The sequence below is a fragment of the Perna viridis genome, chromosome 5, assembly GCF_037379345.1.
Source record: "Perna viridis isolate PV_CMFRI_1.1 ecotype Kerala chromosome 5, ASM3737934v1, whole genome shotgun sequence".
Taxonomy (NCBI): domain Eukaryota; kingdom Metazoa; phylum Mollusca; class Bivalvia; order Mytilida; family Mytilidae; genus Perna; species Perna viridis.
In genome coordinates this window covers 24,501,008-24,516,914 of record NC_142449.1, presented here as the reverse complement: position 1 = coordinate 24,516,914, position 15,907 = coordinate 24,501,008, and the positions used below count along the sequence as shown (strand labels likewise).

Here is a 15,907-nt window from a genome sequence, read left to right as displayed (position 1 = left end):
TAAACTGCATATTAAGTTACCTCCATTTTTTTAACTTGTGTAATGAAGTGCAATTTCCTTCTTAGGTGATACGTTTGCGGAGTATACAAAGTCATTTTAAATCATAAACGGTTACAGGTCTCTGGGTAGATTGAATAAAATGCCACTTCATGCGACTGATTTCTGTTCACAACATGAACGCGTAAAATGCATGAAAACAGTCATTCTGAAATCATTGGTAATATACAGCTGCACACCGGGTAAGTTAACGCTGGTACCGTCTTAAGGTTTATGAAGTATGGATCAACTGAAATTTTGATCTCTAGAAAAATTATTTAATTACCTTGATGTATTTACACCGAGTTAAAATCAACAAATTTGACAATAAACCTGGACATATATTCCACTGTATAGCAAAATTTCCCAATGATTGGATTTTCATTTTATTTTATTTGATGCTGAAAATATGTGTAGGGTATAAAAAAAAATCTAATTTTACAAGCGATGGCACAGTCACTCATTTGCATTTAAATTATTCCGATTCAAAGAAATGGGGCGCCTTTCTGGAGTTATTAACTGCACTTAAAGGAAAAATCAATACAGAATACCATCTGTAGCAGCTTCATTCGATTTACTGAAATTTATTAGAATGACTGGGTGTTGTCGTGGTCCGAAATTTGGTCTGTTTATTCACAAGTTAATAGAAACTAGAACGGATATGGCAAAAAGCAACAAATGTACGTATAACCTAAAAGGTTTTCAACGAGTGTAAAAGCTCAGAAAAGTCCCAACAACAAAAAATATAAAATCAACGGTAACAGAATGATGACACCTCTTCAAAATAAATTTAAAAATTACAATAACGACACTTAGACTGATTATTTGATTATTGACCAACATCTCCCGCACATCTTCGGTGATGTTAAACTGGTTTTAAGGCCTTAACTATCACTCTTAATTTAAGGTAAAATATTGAATGAAACACAAACACACAAACACCATAAAATTCGCTCAATAATATACACATCCAATTCTGTCCATGGAAAACCTCTACATACAACATATTGAAAAAATGAGATATCCACTTAAATAAACGCTCGCAGTTACTGTGAGAATATATTAAGGTGACAATACCATCAAAACTATCAACAGTTTAGGTCAGAATAATTGCGGTTCTGTCACTGATTATGGAACATGGTAGTACAAGCACATGGTCGAAAATGTGAAAATACAATGCATAAAGTTAAGGGACTTTGTGTGCTTAGCTTTTTCACCTTGAATAGACAGTTAAAACTAGCAAACACATGTTGTGTCTTACTGGCCACCGTCCAAGTCTGATCAGGTTTATGGTCGATTTACTGTTTCTCGAAATTGTATTTCATATACAAAGGGGAGTAACTCTGAATTAAATACTACAAATATTTTTACCATAAAGCTTGCTTTTCAAGACAAGATTAATGATATCCTAAATCACCTAAACTTTTTGTTTAAAAGCGTTGCTATTTCATTATAACATCTCTAAGTGTTTTTTTTTAAATACAAATATCATGTTCTTTATTTTTCTTTTCTTAAGGTGTAGGGGTTTAAAGCTATCAATATTGCCCCAAAATTGCAACATTGTTGTAATAAAATAAACATTACTATAACATACTAAAATATATAAATAATAGGAAAAAGAATGTTTTGGGGGCATTAGCTCATTGTAATGATGTCATAATTGAGAAACAATTGCATGTCCTTTAAACAAAACCTGCCAAAAACTGTAAATATTGGGTTTTTTTTGTTTTGTTTTGTTTTGTTTTGTTTTGTTTTTTTGTTTTTTTGTTTTTGTTTTTGTTTGTTTGTTTTTTTTCGGACATACTTACAACTAGAATACCGTGTCTACACCCAAGAAACAACTTTTTATTTTCACATATGTTGAATTTTGTAATAATAAATATATTCACTAAAAATTAAGTTGTTTCTTGGGTGTGAACACCATTTCCTTGCCAAAAATATGAACGGAAAATGACCAATCAGTACAATATTGAAAGAACACCGTGATTTTAGCCAATTTTAAGCAGTTTTTTTGTCCTTTTAATTAAAGCACAAATTAAAGGCATAACGCGAATAGATATGGTGAATACGTGAAAGGGACAACAACCCCACCGGAATGAAAATGTCAAGTCAAGGCCATCCATGTGTCGTCAATGAACAACGAAACCCTCACACCTCAGTGCAGGCTGCGGTTGGCCCCAAAGCAATATTATACACAAGTACAGCCAAATAGTTGTCCCTAAATAGTCTCATTAGTTATGGTTTCATGTCTTCATCTTCCAACATTTCATGATTAATTACCAATTGTATTCTAGGCCAGTGAGAGCCCTTATTAACGCTTCTACCTAGAGTAGTTTTTTTTTCCTTTCATTTAATTCATCATTATAGATTCTGGTCCTTTGCCAGGACAGATGAGTTTGGTCTTTCATTTGACACACTTCGTATCAAAAGCACCTCATCAGTTTTGAAAAGCAGATGTACCTTAGACAACCACCAATTGAAAGAGAAAAGAATTATTTTGGCTTACACTATACATGTTACTAAGTAAATACCGAGTACATCTAAAATTATATCATTATTGAACTTTGATAAAATAAATGACTAGACGAAATAAAATATATTTATATTTATTCATTGCACCTAGAATTAAATCAGCAATGGACAATTAAAATATATGTACAGAGCCTTTGAGTGACATAGGAAACCTAAGGTAGGTGACGTGTCTCGTAGTAAAATATAAAAACAATAGTCGGTTCCTTTATCTCAACACAAATATGCTGACATACAAAAAAGTATAAAACAAACTAAAAAAACGATTACTTAAAAATAAGATAAAAATGATAAATAGTACGTCACAATTACATCTATTAGTAGGTTTGAAGTAAAAATAAAATGTGTGTTAAAAGTTCCTACACAATACAAGATATAAGGCCACACAACGTTTATACATATAATAAATTATTTATGAAAAAAAAATCATATTTTAATTACTTCAATACAATACTTAGGTAAATATAAAAAGTGGACAACTACATTTAGTTTAATAGCACCTTCGATGTTTCTGCGAATTCAACGCTCTGTAATTGCAAAAAAAAAAGGTAAGTTGTGTTTCAACTTTCGTTTAAAAATTGAATAACATACTCCATACACACAGAATTAATAATAAAAAAATTAAAATCAGCAAGTATGGGAATTATACAAGAAAACAAAATTCAAAAATAAATATTGTCCAAGCTAAGCTTTTGTCAAAAAAATGAAAAGGTTACAGATAACACCAAAACCAAGAGTATATATCATTTAATACTTGTATATTTCTAGAATAATTAGGCAAACTTGGATGGTTTCACTTTTTTCTTGAATTACTACCACAGTTTGATGTTGGAGCCGGCGGGAGATCATTGTTGCTGTCAAAGTGAAGCAGAGCTACAAAGACAAATTTCAGACAATTGAGATTAAAGTTTACTTATCAAACAACTAAAAATCTAACCATTAATGTACTCCTGCTATTTAAGACAGATGTGTAAATCACCACTAAAGATGAAAAGTCCAAATAATTATATATTCAAAATTGACTTGGAAGAAAATCATTGTTAATGACAAAGATATACATGCACCTCTTATTGTTTTTGTTTTTAATTATTTTTCGTTTTGATTTTGGTTGTTTATTTATTGTTTTTTTGTTTTGTTTTGTTTTTTTTGGTTTTTTTTTGTTTTTTTTTTTTGTTTTTTTTTCTCAGAACGATAGTATGACCAGCAGTACTGAAATTGTAAATAAATTTAGTTCATAATAAAAGAGGCATTTATCAATCGTCTGCAGAGTTTGGCTTTTTAGGAAACACAGTCCTAAAGGTCACGAGGCCTAGCTTCAATGCTGGTTTGGGACCAGTAAGTTTCAATGTACCACTACAAAGGTATAGATTGTTACCGACTTTCCATTAATAGAATTGAAAAAGATTTCATTTAACCTAGCAAACATCTTCTTAACTACTTTTGTATTAACTCCATTAAAAGTTTTTTTTTATTCACATTAGATAATTTACCTGCTACTGCGGACTGGAATCCTGCATTATAGTCTACTGCCACTTCATTGGTCTGGTGATTATCTCTATTATCAGAAAAGTTGTCATTAGAGTCTGGACCTCCCACCAAAGCACCAATCAGATCATGCGAGTTCGGGAAGACATTCCAATAGAAGTCCCAACCACATTGGCCAGGAGGATATGGACATGAGCTACAAAACAAAAAAAATGAATTTAATGTTGCACAAGTTGTGCGAACATCTATTAACAAAGCCTTAAAAACTGAAGTCTCACTCGCATTTAGAGGGGAAAACGCTAAAGATTACATGTGTAGGTACAAGTGGCATGTACGAAATGAATAGAAATTCGAAGAGAACTAGACTGGAAAAAAAACTTTTAAGATGAAAAGTTTTTAAATGTTATAAGAATCATTAATTATTGAACATCTTGCATGATTTCAAAGGCCTCGTAAGATGTTTCAATAAGGCACAGCAAAACAAAATAGAAAATAATAACATTATACATGTACCTGGATCTATGATGGGGATTTTGGGGATATTTATCACCATATCCGATCAAATAACTCATATCCAGTTTATTGTCCCCTAACATATAATGGATCTGTGACATAGCCCAACTCTTGTATGTTGTAGGATTACCAATGCCAAGGTCTGCAGCTAATAGGGCGATAAAAGCTGCATTAGCTGTAATTGAAGAACAAATAGATATACTATTGTAATATGCATCTAGGAGTTTTATGTTACTTTTAAAAAATCAAACGTATATTCAAGGTAAGTTCAAATACATGTATTCATTGACAATAACAAATAAATACACGCACCGGTTTTTTGTTCCGGTAAAAGACATATTTTGATGTGTATTGGCCTGAAGCATTTACATACATGAGCACAAAGTACCAACACTTCTTTCTTCATTGCTTAATGAATTCCAAGAGTACAGCCAATTGCATAACTAATTAATATACTCTAATGACAGTTGGTTGTATGACTGAATAGACCTCTCAAAATTAAACATGTATTGAAGAATTTATGGACGGTGGTTGAGACGTTCAGCATTCAGAGTACCTGAATATCTGTTTGGAGCCCATTGTAGTCTGTAAGCAAGTCCGCAGTCTGTATATGATACAGATCCACCAGGCATGTAAGATGACACGAAATCTTCTACTCTGGTCTTGTAAGTGCTATCTTTTGTGATGTTGTACAAAAGTACCTGATGGAAATAGTGTACATAATTAAGTTGATTTCTAATATATTTCGACTGATAATTGGTTTCAAAATGATTTTTATTATTTTAACCACAAAACCAACAGCCTCTAGTGCTAATAAATATTCAAAAATATTAAACAATTAAATAACTTGGGTAGGCTAAATCCGATATTTATAAATTTCCAATGAAGAACACGAATTGCCTTAATACATTGTAATTGCAAGAACGATTCATTTCTTATGCTAAAAAAAAAGACTCTGCTTTGATATCTTAAAGGGATTCCAAAGGGGTAAGAGTGGTACACTGCATGTTTGAAATCAAGAATAAGTTCGGTTTAGTGTAAAGCATGTGAAGAGGTCCCAGGACTCTGTGTTAATTGCGCCCTGACTCTGCGATAATTCCGCGCTCTCTTTTTTAAAAGTTTCTACAACCAATTATTTACCTGACATAGTACCGTTTTATCGTCCCAGTCAAAAGCCCAAGCAGTACCAGGACTGTAGTCATTATAAAACTGGATAGCTTCGGTTTTGTACTGGTTGTTGTTGGTTGCCAAGTACAATAAAGCAGCACTGACACACATATCATCGTAATGCTTGGTCGATCTGGTAGAGTAGAAAGAAATATTTATACATGACCACTTATTTCAATGCCAATTAATGCATTGTTGATTTAAAGTGTATGTTTCAGTTTTGTGACTGTAAGTCTGTATACAAGGAACGACTTCATTACAAGCAGTAAGACCAACAAAGTTCCTTTTTTTTTTTTATAATATTCTCTCTCTGATCTATTGGACGCTCTTTGTACCTTTATTGTCGAATTAATGAAAAAATCGGAACCTAAATGAAAACAACGAACTAAACAAACATCTTCCCAATAATTGTTTTCTGTCAAGAAACATTGTGAAATGAGTCCTCATCAGTTTTAGATCGACTTTTCGTCTATTTTGAATGGTTTCGCATCATTTATTTTTAGGGTCTTTTTACAGCTTACTTTATGGTATGTGTTTTGTCCATCATTGCAGACCATGAAAACTTGTAAATGAGCTTTGAGTTAGGTCTTTTTTAAAACATTCACTATAGAAACATGTAGAGTAGATGATTATATTAATTTAGTGATTAAAATCGCGCCCTAAAAACTTTTTGCTTTTGCCAATCAAGAAAAGAAATGTAGTTTGTTTTTTTTAATTGCATACTAGTAATACAATTTCAAGTTTGAGTTGATATATTTTGGATAAACATAATTATAGTAATTATCCTTACGGGTAGTACGTATTGCTATCTGGTAAACTGTTTCCATAAGTTCCTAGAATCGTTTTTGAGAAAGTGTACAAACTCTCTGCATTTGTCAACAGCTTTTGGGCGTACGTCGGATCTACAAAAAGAAGTATTACATATTTATGAGATAGTTAAACGGCCATGGTGTACTTCAGTAATTTAAATCGAGGTAAATCAAAGGAAATATTTCCCTGACAAAGGAAAAAAACAAGCAAACAAACAATTAAATTTTAGAACATCGCTAAATGAATCTGACATTGTCAGATATACTAATGCCAATTCTAGCTTATAAATATATGTTTACTTCTGCATTCCTTTTGTAAAATAATATGCGTTCGCTTATCACATTGTGTTAGTCTCCGTACTGAATAAAGTTGATTTCAATAGAAAGTGATTTTACAATGACTGAACAATGAGACGATACACTCATTATATGTTACTTACAATCATTTCTAAATGCCAAAACTCCTGCGGCAAGAGCCCCCGCAGTTCCTCCTGTGACGTCACTACCGGAGTCTCCTGCCTGTAGATAGTACGCGGGTCTTGACATAGTCATGTCTTCTGGACGTCCCCAATATGCATGATCAGAGCCACCATTACCAACCTATCAAACAGTAAAAAAACTAATTTGCAGATTCATTGGTTATCTCTTTGTTAATGATGGTGATTCTAAATTTTACCTGCATGAGTAACTGTCATGGTAGAAGGAGCTGGTTTTGTTAAGTTATATGTTTATACATTGTATATACAAAAATATATTGTAGCTTTGTAAAGCGAAACTTCTGTATATATTCCCGGTTTTAGTCAGCATTTTCTCGTAAAAGCCACAAGCAAGGTACTCATCCAGATTCATCAACATTTTGTAAAACGAGATCTATAGATCATATAATTCTTATTTCTGTGTGAATACATAGAGAAAATGATTATGTATCTAAAATACAAATATGCTTTATTATTGAAGAGCCCCTGTGATATTTCTTGACAAATGATTACCTGTGCATAATATATGTCATGTGATGACGGCCAACATTTCATAAAATAGTCAAGAGGCCATTCTATGGAGTCGTACATATGCTCCAGTTGATTTGCCGATACGTAAGCGTCTTTCCATTGCGACACTCCTAAAGCAAGAACTGTTACAGCCTCTGACATAGGCAGGTTGAATTTCACATGGTCTCCGGCTGTAAAAAATTAACATAACTATTACGAAAGGTGTACGTGCAACAGGTTAAAAGACACACAAACACAGGTAGATCTGACTATACCAAACCTCTATTGCTCTGAAAATCTTGGCTGATGAAGTTCTAAATCAATTCAAACTGGAATCGATGTGCTTTAAAAGCTGTCTGATATAGACAGCAATTTTGCTTAATTATCATCAAACACGCATCTGGTATTTAGTGGTAAGATTTTCCATACATGTAAATGCAGTGATGAGAATTTTACATGACGTGTGGTTCTGTGCACCTCTGTATGTTAAATTAGTTTTCACAGAAAAGTAGTACTCGGAGATATTCAATAATGACGGATGTCTTGTAGAGTATGTATGACTGACTTCGACAGTTGTGTTCTTTGTATATGTAAGAAAGTCCCAACTAAACTTTCGGGTTAAAAAAAATCAACTTTGAATTCCTTACCGTCGTACCATCCTCCCGAAAGATCTTCACCGTTAACTCCAGAGTCACTTACTGCAGAATCACCGCGCCAATCTATTCTGTTATCTGCCCACAAGGTGCCAGAACGTTGAGCTTCATAGAACAAAATGGACTTTTCTATAACTGACGAGTAGTCGTAGTCGCCTTGATTAGATCCGCCAGATGTGGTTGTTGTTGAAGCAGTAGTGGTCGTTGGAGCGGAAGATGTAGTTGTTGTTGATGCGGTAGTGGTGGGGGAAGCGAAAGATGTGGTTGTTGGTTCCTTTGTAGAGGTAGGTGATACAGTAGTAGAGGCAGTTGATGCCGTAGATGATGTTGTTGGAGATGTAGTTGACACAGTTGTTGCTCCAGTTGGTAAATTACTATAGCAGGTGCCAGTTGGATAGCTCTCTTCGGTGCCTGTGTACTTAATGATAAACTCGAAGCTGAGTTCTTGGTTACCGACGGTATATTTGTTGGACAGCAAGTACTTTGCGCCATTGTTCAAATTATCGTTTACATTCATTATCCAAATCTACAAAATGTGCAAAATGCAAAATATTTATATATTCGACAAATGGCGCCCATCGCTATCAGTGTCCTAAACACAACTAGAACAATGCGGTATCATGGATAAATGTATAGTAACTTTCGGGGCAACTAGAAATTATCACGTTGGTCTATTTTATGTTTTTTTAGTTTTAGTACATTGTGTGAAATATGTTAACCAGGTTATGCAGATAGATTATTTCTACAGACATTCTTCTCTTCGTATTAATTCGTTGCCTCGTTGAATGAAAAAGCAAATATATAATTCTTAACTGGTATGATGCAGGATATATTTATATACACTACGAAAAGTTTTTGAGAACTTATTATGTATCATACCTGAATATCACTTGTTGGTTGATCTAAGCACATGTCGACAAGTATTGAACCGACAGCCCAGCTCCCACTAATGACGAAAGTACAACGTCCTTTAAAGTCCCATTTATCACCACTTTGCCAAGGGTCTTGTACCTTAACTACTGGCGCAGATACGCCTGTATTTGAAGAAGAACAACCAAGACTGGATGACGAGGTGGAGGGAGTTGGTACTGTCGTGGTTGAAGTTGGTTTTGGTGTGGTAGTCGTTGCTGTGGTCGTGGTTGCTGTAGTTGTAGGTGTTGTGGTAGTTGAGGTGGAAGTAGTCGCAGAAGTTGTTGTAGAAGTAGTGGGTGTGGTCGTCGTTTGTGTTGTAGAACCAGAAGACGGAAGATTACTCTGACACGTCCCTTTTGGATATGTTGTAGAGTTCCCATTGTATTTCAGATTGAATGAAATTTCAAATGACCCTGTGTGTACGTTGTATTTATTTTCTAGTTTGTATGTATTACCCTGGCTATCTGATATATCCATAACCCAAATCTAAAATTAAAAAAAAAAAACAAATGTGCCAAATTTGCCACTTTAAAATAAAAATATGTCAATGCAGAGTCAATTCGATTAACTTGACGCTTTATTAGTATCGTCATAATATCAAAGAGAGGAAAAGAAAACAATCGCAAAATTAAACTTAAGATAATTTTATTTTGGAACTGATCAAGCTTTCATGTTGATGAATCAAGAAGAAAAGACAAACGAAGTGAAAAATGTATACAGCTTCTACTGTAAGTACTACATGTATCTGTAGATTGTTTAGGTTCTTCACAAATGCTATATGCATCTCTTAAAACAGCTGTTATCAACAATCTGCATAAACATGAAGCATGCTTCCCTTGAAAAAAATTGCAAATTATCAGCTCAAAACTTATCATTCGCCCCAATATGCCCAAGGAAACTAAATTTTGATATGACGCAAAATCGTACCACCACAACAGTACTAGGACAGTGTACAGAAATAAAAAAAAAGATACCTCTAAGTCAGAAATAGATTTATCAAACACTAGGTCCACTTGAATGCTTCCTTTTGAGTACGTTTGTTTCACTTCGAATACACATTTCCCACCAAATCCCCATGTGCTATCCGAGATCGGCCAAACAGAACTTTTAAGTATTGAAACATCATATTCTGCTCCAACTAATGTGGGTACAAAAATTGCACTTAAAATATACCTGAAAAAAATCATAACCATGTCACAAAGTACATTAAAGCCAAGAATCGTGTAAATAAAAAAGAATAACTTCGCGTTTACAAACGTATCGAAAATTCACCAATTTTGAACAAATAGTCGGAAAAGTCGACTTTTTTAACTTGAAAATTTCAGTTCCAATTCGAGATTTTTGACATTTCGAAGGTCGAAATGTGGGCTTCAAAAATGTTCGTATGTGCAACATGGGCTTGTATATTTTGAAAACTCATACAATAAGCACGTCATAGATTTTCCTTCCATTTTATTGGTTAATAGTTAAACATTTATCTAGTATAATTTTTATACATTTACATTGGCGATAAAAAATTATGTTTTTACATACATGTGTCAATGAAAAATTCGATAGTTTTAGCAGCCTTCTAAGTTGGCCCAACTTGTTGTAAAAATACTGGGGACATGCCCTTTTCTTTAATTTAGTTTATTCCGATAGAAATAATGTATTTATATGGAGTGACTGGGTTAGAGACTTTATTGTCCTCAGAGAATGAGTGGTTTGATTTTTTTAACGCCATCAAAACAATTAATGTTATGCTCATAGGTTCGAACTTCATTTTTTAAGAAATTAAAGAAAGTCTTTTGAAGAATTTGACATTATAACTCGCAATTATCGTGTTTTTTTTTAGATAAAACTCGATATTTACATGACAGCATTGTATGCACTCGCTGCTAAAGCTCGTACTGAAAATATTGTCATTTGACTATCTCAAAATATACTGAAAATACTGTCATTTGACTATCTCAAAATGTACTGAAAATATTGCCATTTGACTATCTCAAAATGTAAGAAGCCATTTGTCACAAACATTAGTATCAGACTGAAGCTGTATAATACAATTGGACTTACCTAATCATCTTGAGTTGACTGCAGCTTAATTACTCTTACCTTCATCTTCCTCACTTATATACGATCCAGTCAATTAACTTATATCATGGATGACTTGGTGACCTCATAGAACCAACGTATATTTGTAAAAACCGACGGGTATTTTTTTTCTGTTATTATCGAATCAATTAAGTTTAAACTCAAATTGCTATTAAGCGTAATATGCATGACTAACTTAATTAAGCTGAATCTATTTTTACTATCTCATCCGGTTTAAAATCCACGTACTCCGTTTATTCAACAAAAATGGACGCAATTTGTTTGTTTAGATTTCAAATTTTGATTTCTACGATAACATTTTTAGTACGCTTACACGAGCAGAAAGTTTGTAATCTTCAAATTAAGCAAAATGTAGTACACTTAGGGCAGGACATTATTTATATTTATACGTACAATGTATAATCAAGATTTACAAGAATTTAACCTCTTGCTGAAATTCGAAATCGACAGAAAATCCAGTATGTGAGAAAAACGTCATAATTTCCAATCAAGAAATAAAATAACTCAGTCTGTCTCACTTTTATGAAGATTACGGAATCCTTTTATAAAGCAGTACGTCTTAAAATATAGCCTACATATCCAATCTACGTATTAATTAAGCGCGTGTGCGCACGCACGCATACGCAATAGATGAGACAAAAAAAAACAGTAATTTGTAAATTTAACAATATGTATTTGTAAATTTGAAAATTTCCATGATTTAAACCAAAGTTTTCCATATCAAAACTATTGCTGAAACAGGTTTCATTTACCAACATGCAATTAACACAAAATGTATTGTACAAGCACATTGTATGTGTTTCGTGTTTCTCTGCTTAATTTGTGTATGTACTCCAGTAAATATTCTTGACTTGCTTGTTTCATATAATAGAAGTTTACTATTTTATGAAAACAGATGTTAACGTAGATACGGCATAACTGCCTGGTCCAAGCACCAAAACTTTGATCTCAATACAAAAAGACAAGAGCCGTCTATTCTTATACAGACTAAGAAAGGCAAGCGAAGTAAAAGTGTAAAACAATATCTTTGTCCCGATATCCCTCTTATATGTAAACACATCATGATATACCGACAGGGACCTTCCAGTGTGTGTCGGATTCTGTTTATTTCTGGTGTTGAAGCAACACCCCAATCCCTCTCTTAGTTGAACAAATAATTGTAGTTAATTTAATGCCTTTTTGGACCATAAGTGAGCAAGCAATAGCCTAGACGCCCGTGAACAAGTGATAGCCTAGACGCCCGTGAACAAGTGATAGCCTAGACCCCCGTTTTCAAACAAACTGAAACCGACAGCTTTTTGAAAATGTTCCTTAATATTGTATCGGAAAACTATGTTCAGACCGAAAGATAGCGAATGTGTCGCGTAGTAGTTTCGACATAGTTGTTTTATACATGGTTCGTGATTTGAATAGGTTCCATCAGGTAGACTAAATACTTTAAAAGCAAATGTTTCAAAGACGTTCATGGTTGTTGATTTTATTTCTTGACTGATGCGGGTGTTGGTCATTAAATCGTATAAATGTTATGAAATATGGCCATTTAAATTTTTGTAAACATGGCTATGACGAATTGTTGATGGTTAAACTTGTTTACTATAATAGGCATCTATATTATTCATCCTCGTTCAAAAATAAATAAAGTTTTCGTGTGTAATAAAATTTAAAATGAACAACAACAAAAATGAAAATGGGAAAATTTGAGGATAAACACATTTAACACAACAAAATAATCGGAAACGTGTGTGTATGAAGTGTACTAAAAAGCGGAAGCAAAATGATTTTGTTAGAAATTGATGAAAATAACAGATTTACATGACTACGAGACCAAAACCTGGACAGGAATGGACCTAACCTGAAAAAAAAAGCATAAGGAAGACTTAAGTTGAGCAGAAACATGGCTAGTTATACAGCGAAATTCTCAAATGACGAAAAAGGGGCGCTATATATCCGCATGAACAGTTTTATGACAACCTCATAATGGTATTAATTCAATGTGGATCCTGAAAAATTCGAAAGATCTTTTGGAGACAATCAGTTCAAGACTATTATCTGAATATAATAGCATTAAAACCTATGATTTTTCAACACTGTATACTTCTATTCCCCATACTCAGTTAAAATCCCGACTTAAAAACATTATACATCGTTGTTTTTTTTTCAAAAAAGATGGTACACCTGGATACAAATATATAGTTCTTGGTAGAGATTCCTCATACTTTAAAAGAAATAATTCCAAATTATCTTCCAAATATACAGAGGATGATGTTTACAAAATGCTGGTATTTTTAATCGACAACATATTTGTCCAGTGTGGTGGACGTTTTTTTCAACAAAAGGTCGGCATTCCAATGGGAACACATTGTGCTCCTTTACTTGCTGACCTATTCCTTCACTCTTATGAGGCTGACTTTATAGCTGATCTGATCAGAAAGAAAGAATATCGTTTGGCTAGATCCTTCAATCTCAGTTTCCGCTATATAGATGACGTATTATCTTTAAACAATCCTAATTTCGGGGATTTGATACATCGCATTTACCCAAAAGAACTTGAGATGAAGGATACTACAGACACTGTGAAGTCAGCCTCATATCTTGACCTACACTTAGAAATCGATGGTAAAGGAAAACTATAGACCAAACTTTACGACAAACGTGATGACTTTTCATTCAGAATTGTCAACTTTCCTTTCATCTGTGGCAACATCCCTTCGGCTCCTGCGTATGGAGTGTTCATATCACAACTCATACGTTATGCCAAAGCTTGCCGAAACTACGCAGACTTTTTGTATCGCGCTAGAACTCTAACAAATAGGCTTCTGGAACAGGGTTATGTTGCTACAAGATTGAAGTCATCACTACAGAAGTTTTATGGTCGTCATCATGAACTCGTGGATCGTTATGGCGTATCCATCAGCACCATGAGAACTGATTTATTCAACGGGTCATAGTTTTCCTTTCGTCGTTTGTCTACCCCGGTCTTGACTTTTTATGAGCAACTCGGCGGGTGTTTCTAGAAAAGCAGAGGACGCTTACCCTACCGGTGCACCTGGTCCATGCTCCCAGTTTTTAGTGGAGTCCGGATTGCTCATTTACTTTTGTTACTTTGTATGTATGTATGTATGTATGTATGTATTATTTTAGTTACTTTATGTTCTTTGTTATGTATGTCTGTTTTCCATGTCTGGTCTTCGTCCCTGGATTACATTCTTTTGATTACCGCTATAACCTTGGTTTCCTTGATTACTCTCCCACGAGATGAAGAGAAATATCAATCTTCATGTACCAATGTATGTTTAGATTGGGCCGCTGATGAGCGGCAATTGGTATTGTACATTGACCCTCCAAGTTCGACTCACCAGACTGCTTAGGCACCAACCATTTTATACTGAGAGAGGGCTGTGGAAATTATTGAAAATTTGGGCAGTTTTTTCCTCAATCATGGACAGAAAAAAAATACAATTCAGTACTCCCCCAATTACTCTACAAAGTAGATTTTCAAATATGATTGTTTGCGCTTGTCGAAAAAAAAACTCTAACTCAATATAAAATCCTAGCCCACCATTGAAAAGAAAATGGCCTGTGTCTTATGAAACTAGCAGAGTACTAAAGCATTCAACATATTTTCAAAACCGAAACTCGCTATTAATTTTACTTGTAGTGTACGAACTCATTCTACAAGTAGGAGCACATAATTAGAAGAAATTGAAAAAGAAAAAAGTTATTTATGGCTTTGTTGCATTCTGTAAGGATAATTTATGTAAAAAGCATAAATCATGTCATTGAGGAAGAACTGTTGTAGCACACTGAAACTGATGTCTCCTCTTCCATAATGAAGGAAATGAACTTGAGACATAACATATTCTGATGCAGGACATTTACATTAGGCTCCGTTCGTTGATAGTTAAATGTAAATAACAGTAACCATTATTTTTTAGTGTGGATAGTACTTCGGGGCAGGGACTTTTGATTTTATATACACTTCCTGTTATCTGGTCACCGTCGAGCGACAGAAATATCCTCCTGCGTTAGGGGACAAGGCTATGCATGATACAGGTGCCTATGTGGCGAATGCATCGCTTTCCAAGATTTGTAAACAATTACCACTAGTGCATATAAAGTTGTTGCACTATGAACATTTAATCAAGTAAGGGTTGTGAGTACCGACAACTTGTGGGCATTGAGGTGTGCCATAATATCAAGATTGTTAAGTTGGAGAGGAAATAAATAACATGCAACATATTAATGTTCACTTCCGGATTTTGGTCACTTTATTGCCAAACTTGTTATATTGCCATTCAACCACTTGAATACTAATTACAGTGAGTGTTTTTTTTTCTGGATGACTATACATCAAAGCAATCCGACACTACAACCTTCTACAACTGATCATAAGTTTCCTCTGCAATTTTGTTAACTTGTTCTATTGATGAAGCCTCAACATACAAAGTTACATGGAAATCCATCCAGTATGTGTATTTTTTAGTTTAAAGCCTATTAAAAATGCACCCAAATTTCAATTAATTGAACTTCACATAAACAGCCAGAAGTAATCATAAATGGTATATGCCACACTGTATTATTATTGTGATATACATGTATCTACATACCAAATATCAATGCCCAAGGTCAAAAGACAAAAAGGTTATGGTGGGGACAAAAAATGTCTATAGAAAATTTGTTTGTTTTTTTTTGCATATCAGTCAAGATCAACTGAAAAGATCAA

The 15,907-nt window shown here is 33.9% G+C and overlaps 1 protein-coding gene across 3 annotated transcripts; it reads right to left on the bottom strand.

Annotated features, from left to right (window-relative positions):
* Positions 1-2,626: 2,626 nt before the first annotated feature.
* LOC148616665 (uncharacterized) lies at positions 2,627-11,939 on the bottom strand. Of its 3 annotated transcripts, none has more exons than XM_088583868.1 (12): positions 11,146-11,939; positions 10,065-10,263; positions 9,058-9,576; positions 8,173-8,704; positions 7,529-7,716; positions 6,980-7,139; positions 6,521-6,632; positions 5,704-5,863; positions 5,120-5,264; positions 4,564-4,738; positions 4,056-4,246; positions 2,627-3,438 (listed from the first exon to the last, which is right to left on the bottom strand). In XM_088583868.1, the coding sequence occupies exons 1-12, from the start codon at positions 11,151-11,153 to the stop codon at positions 3,359-3,361; spliced, it is 2,469 nt and encodes an 822-aa protein (XP_088439994.1). In that variant the 5' UTR covers positions 11,154-11,939; the 3' UTR covers positions 2,627-3,358. The 3 variants fall into 3 exon arrangements, with proteins under 3 accessions (XP_088439994.1, XP_088439995.1, XP_088439993.1); XM_088583869.1 differs by having other exon boundaries at positions 11,185-11,938; XM_088583867.1 differs by lacking the exon at positions 11,146-11,939 and having other exon boundaries at positions 10,065-11,113.
* Positions 11,940-15,907: the final 3,968 nt, after the last annotated feature.

Excerpts from the sequence above, each read along its gene's own strand:
- LOC148616665 (XM_088583867.1), bottom strand. The coding sequence starts at position 10,283 with ATGGTTATGATTTTTTTCAGGTATATTTTAAGTGCAATTTTTGTACCC. Across the intron at positions 5,864-6,520 it reads GATAGCAATACGTACTACCC|ATCGACCAAGCATTACGATG; the intron begins GTAAGGATAATT and ends CTACTCTACCAG. Across the intron at positions 3,439-4,055 it reads ATTCCAGTCCGCAGTAGCAG|CTCTGCTTCACTTTGACAGC; the intron begins GTAAATTATCTA and ends TTGTCTTTGTAG.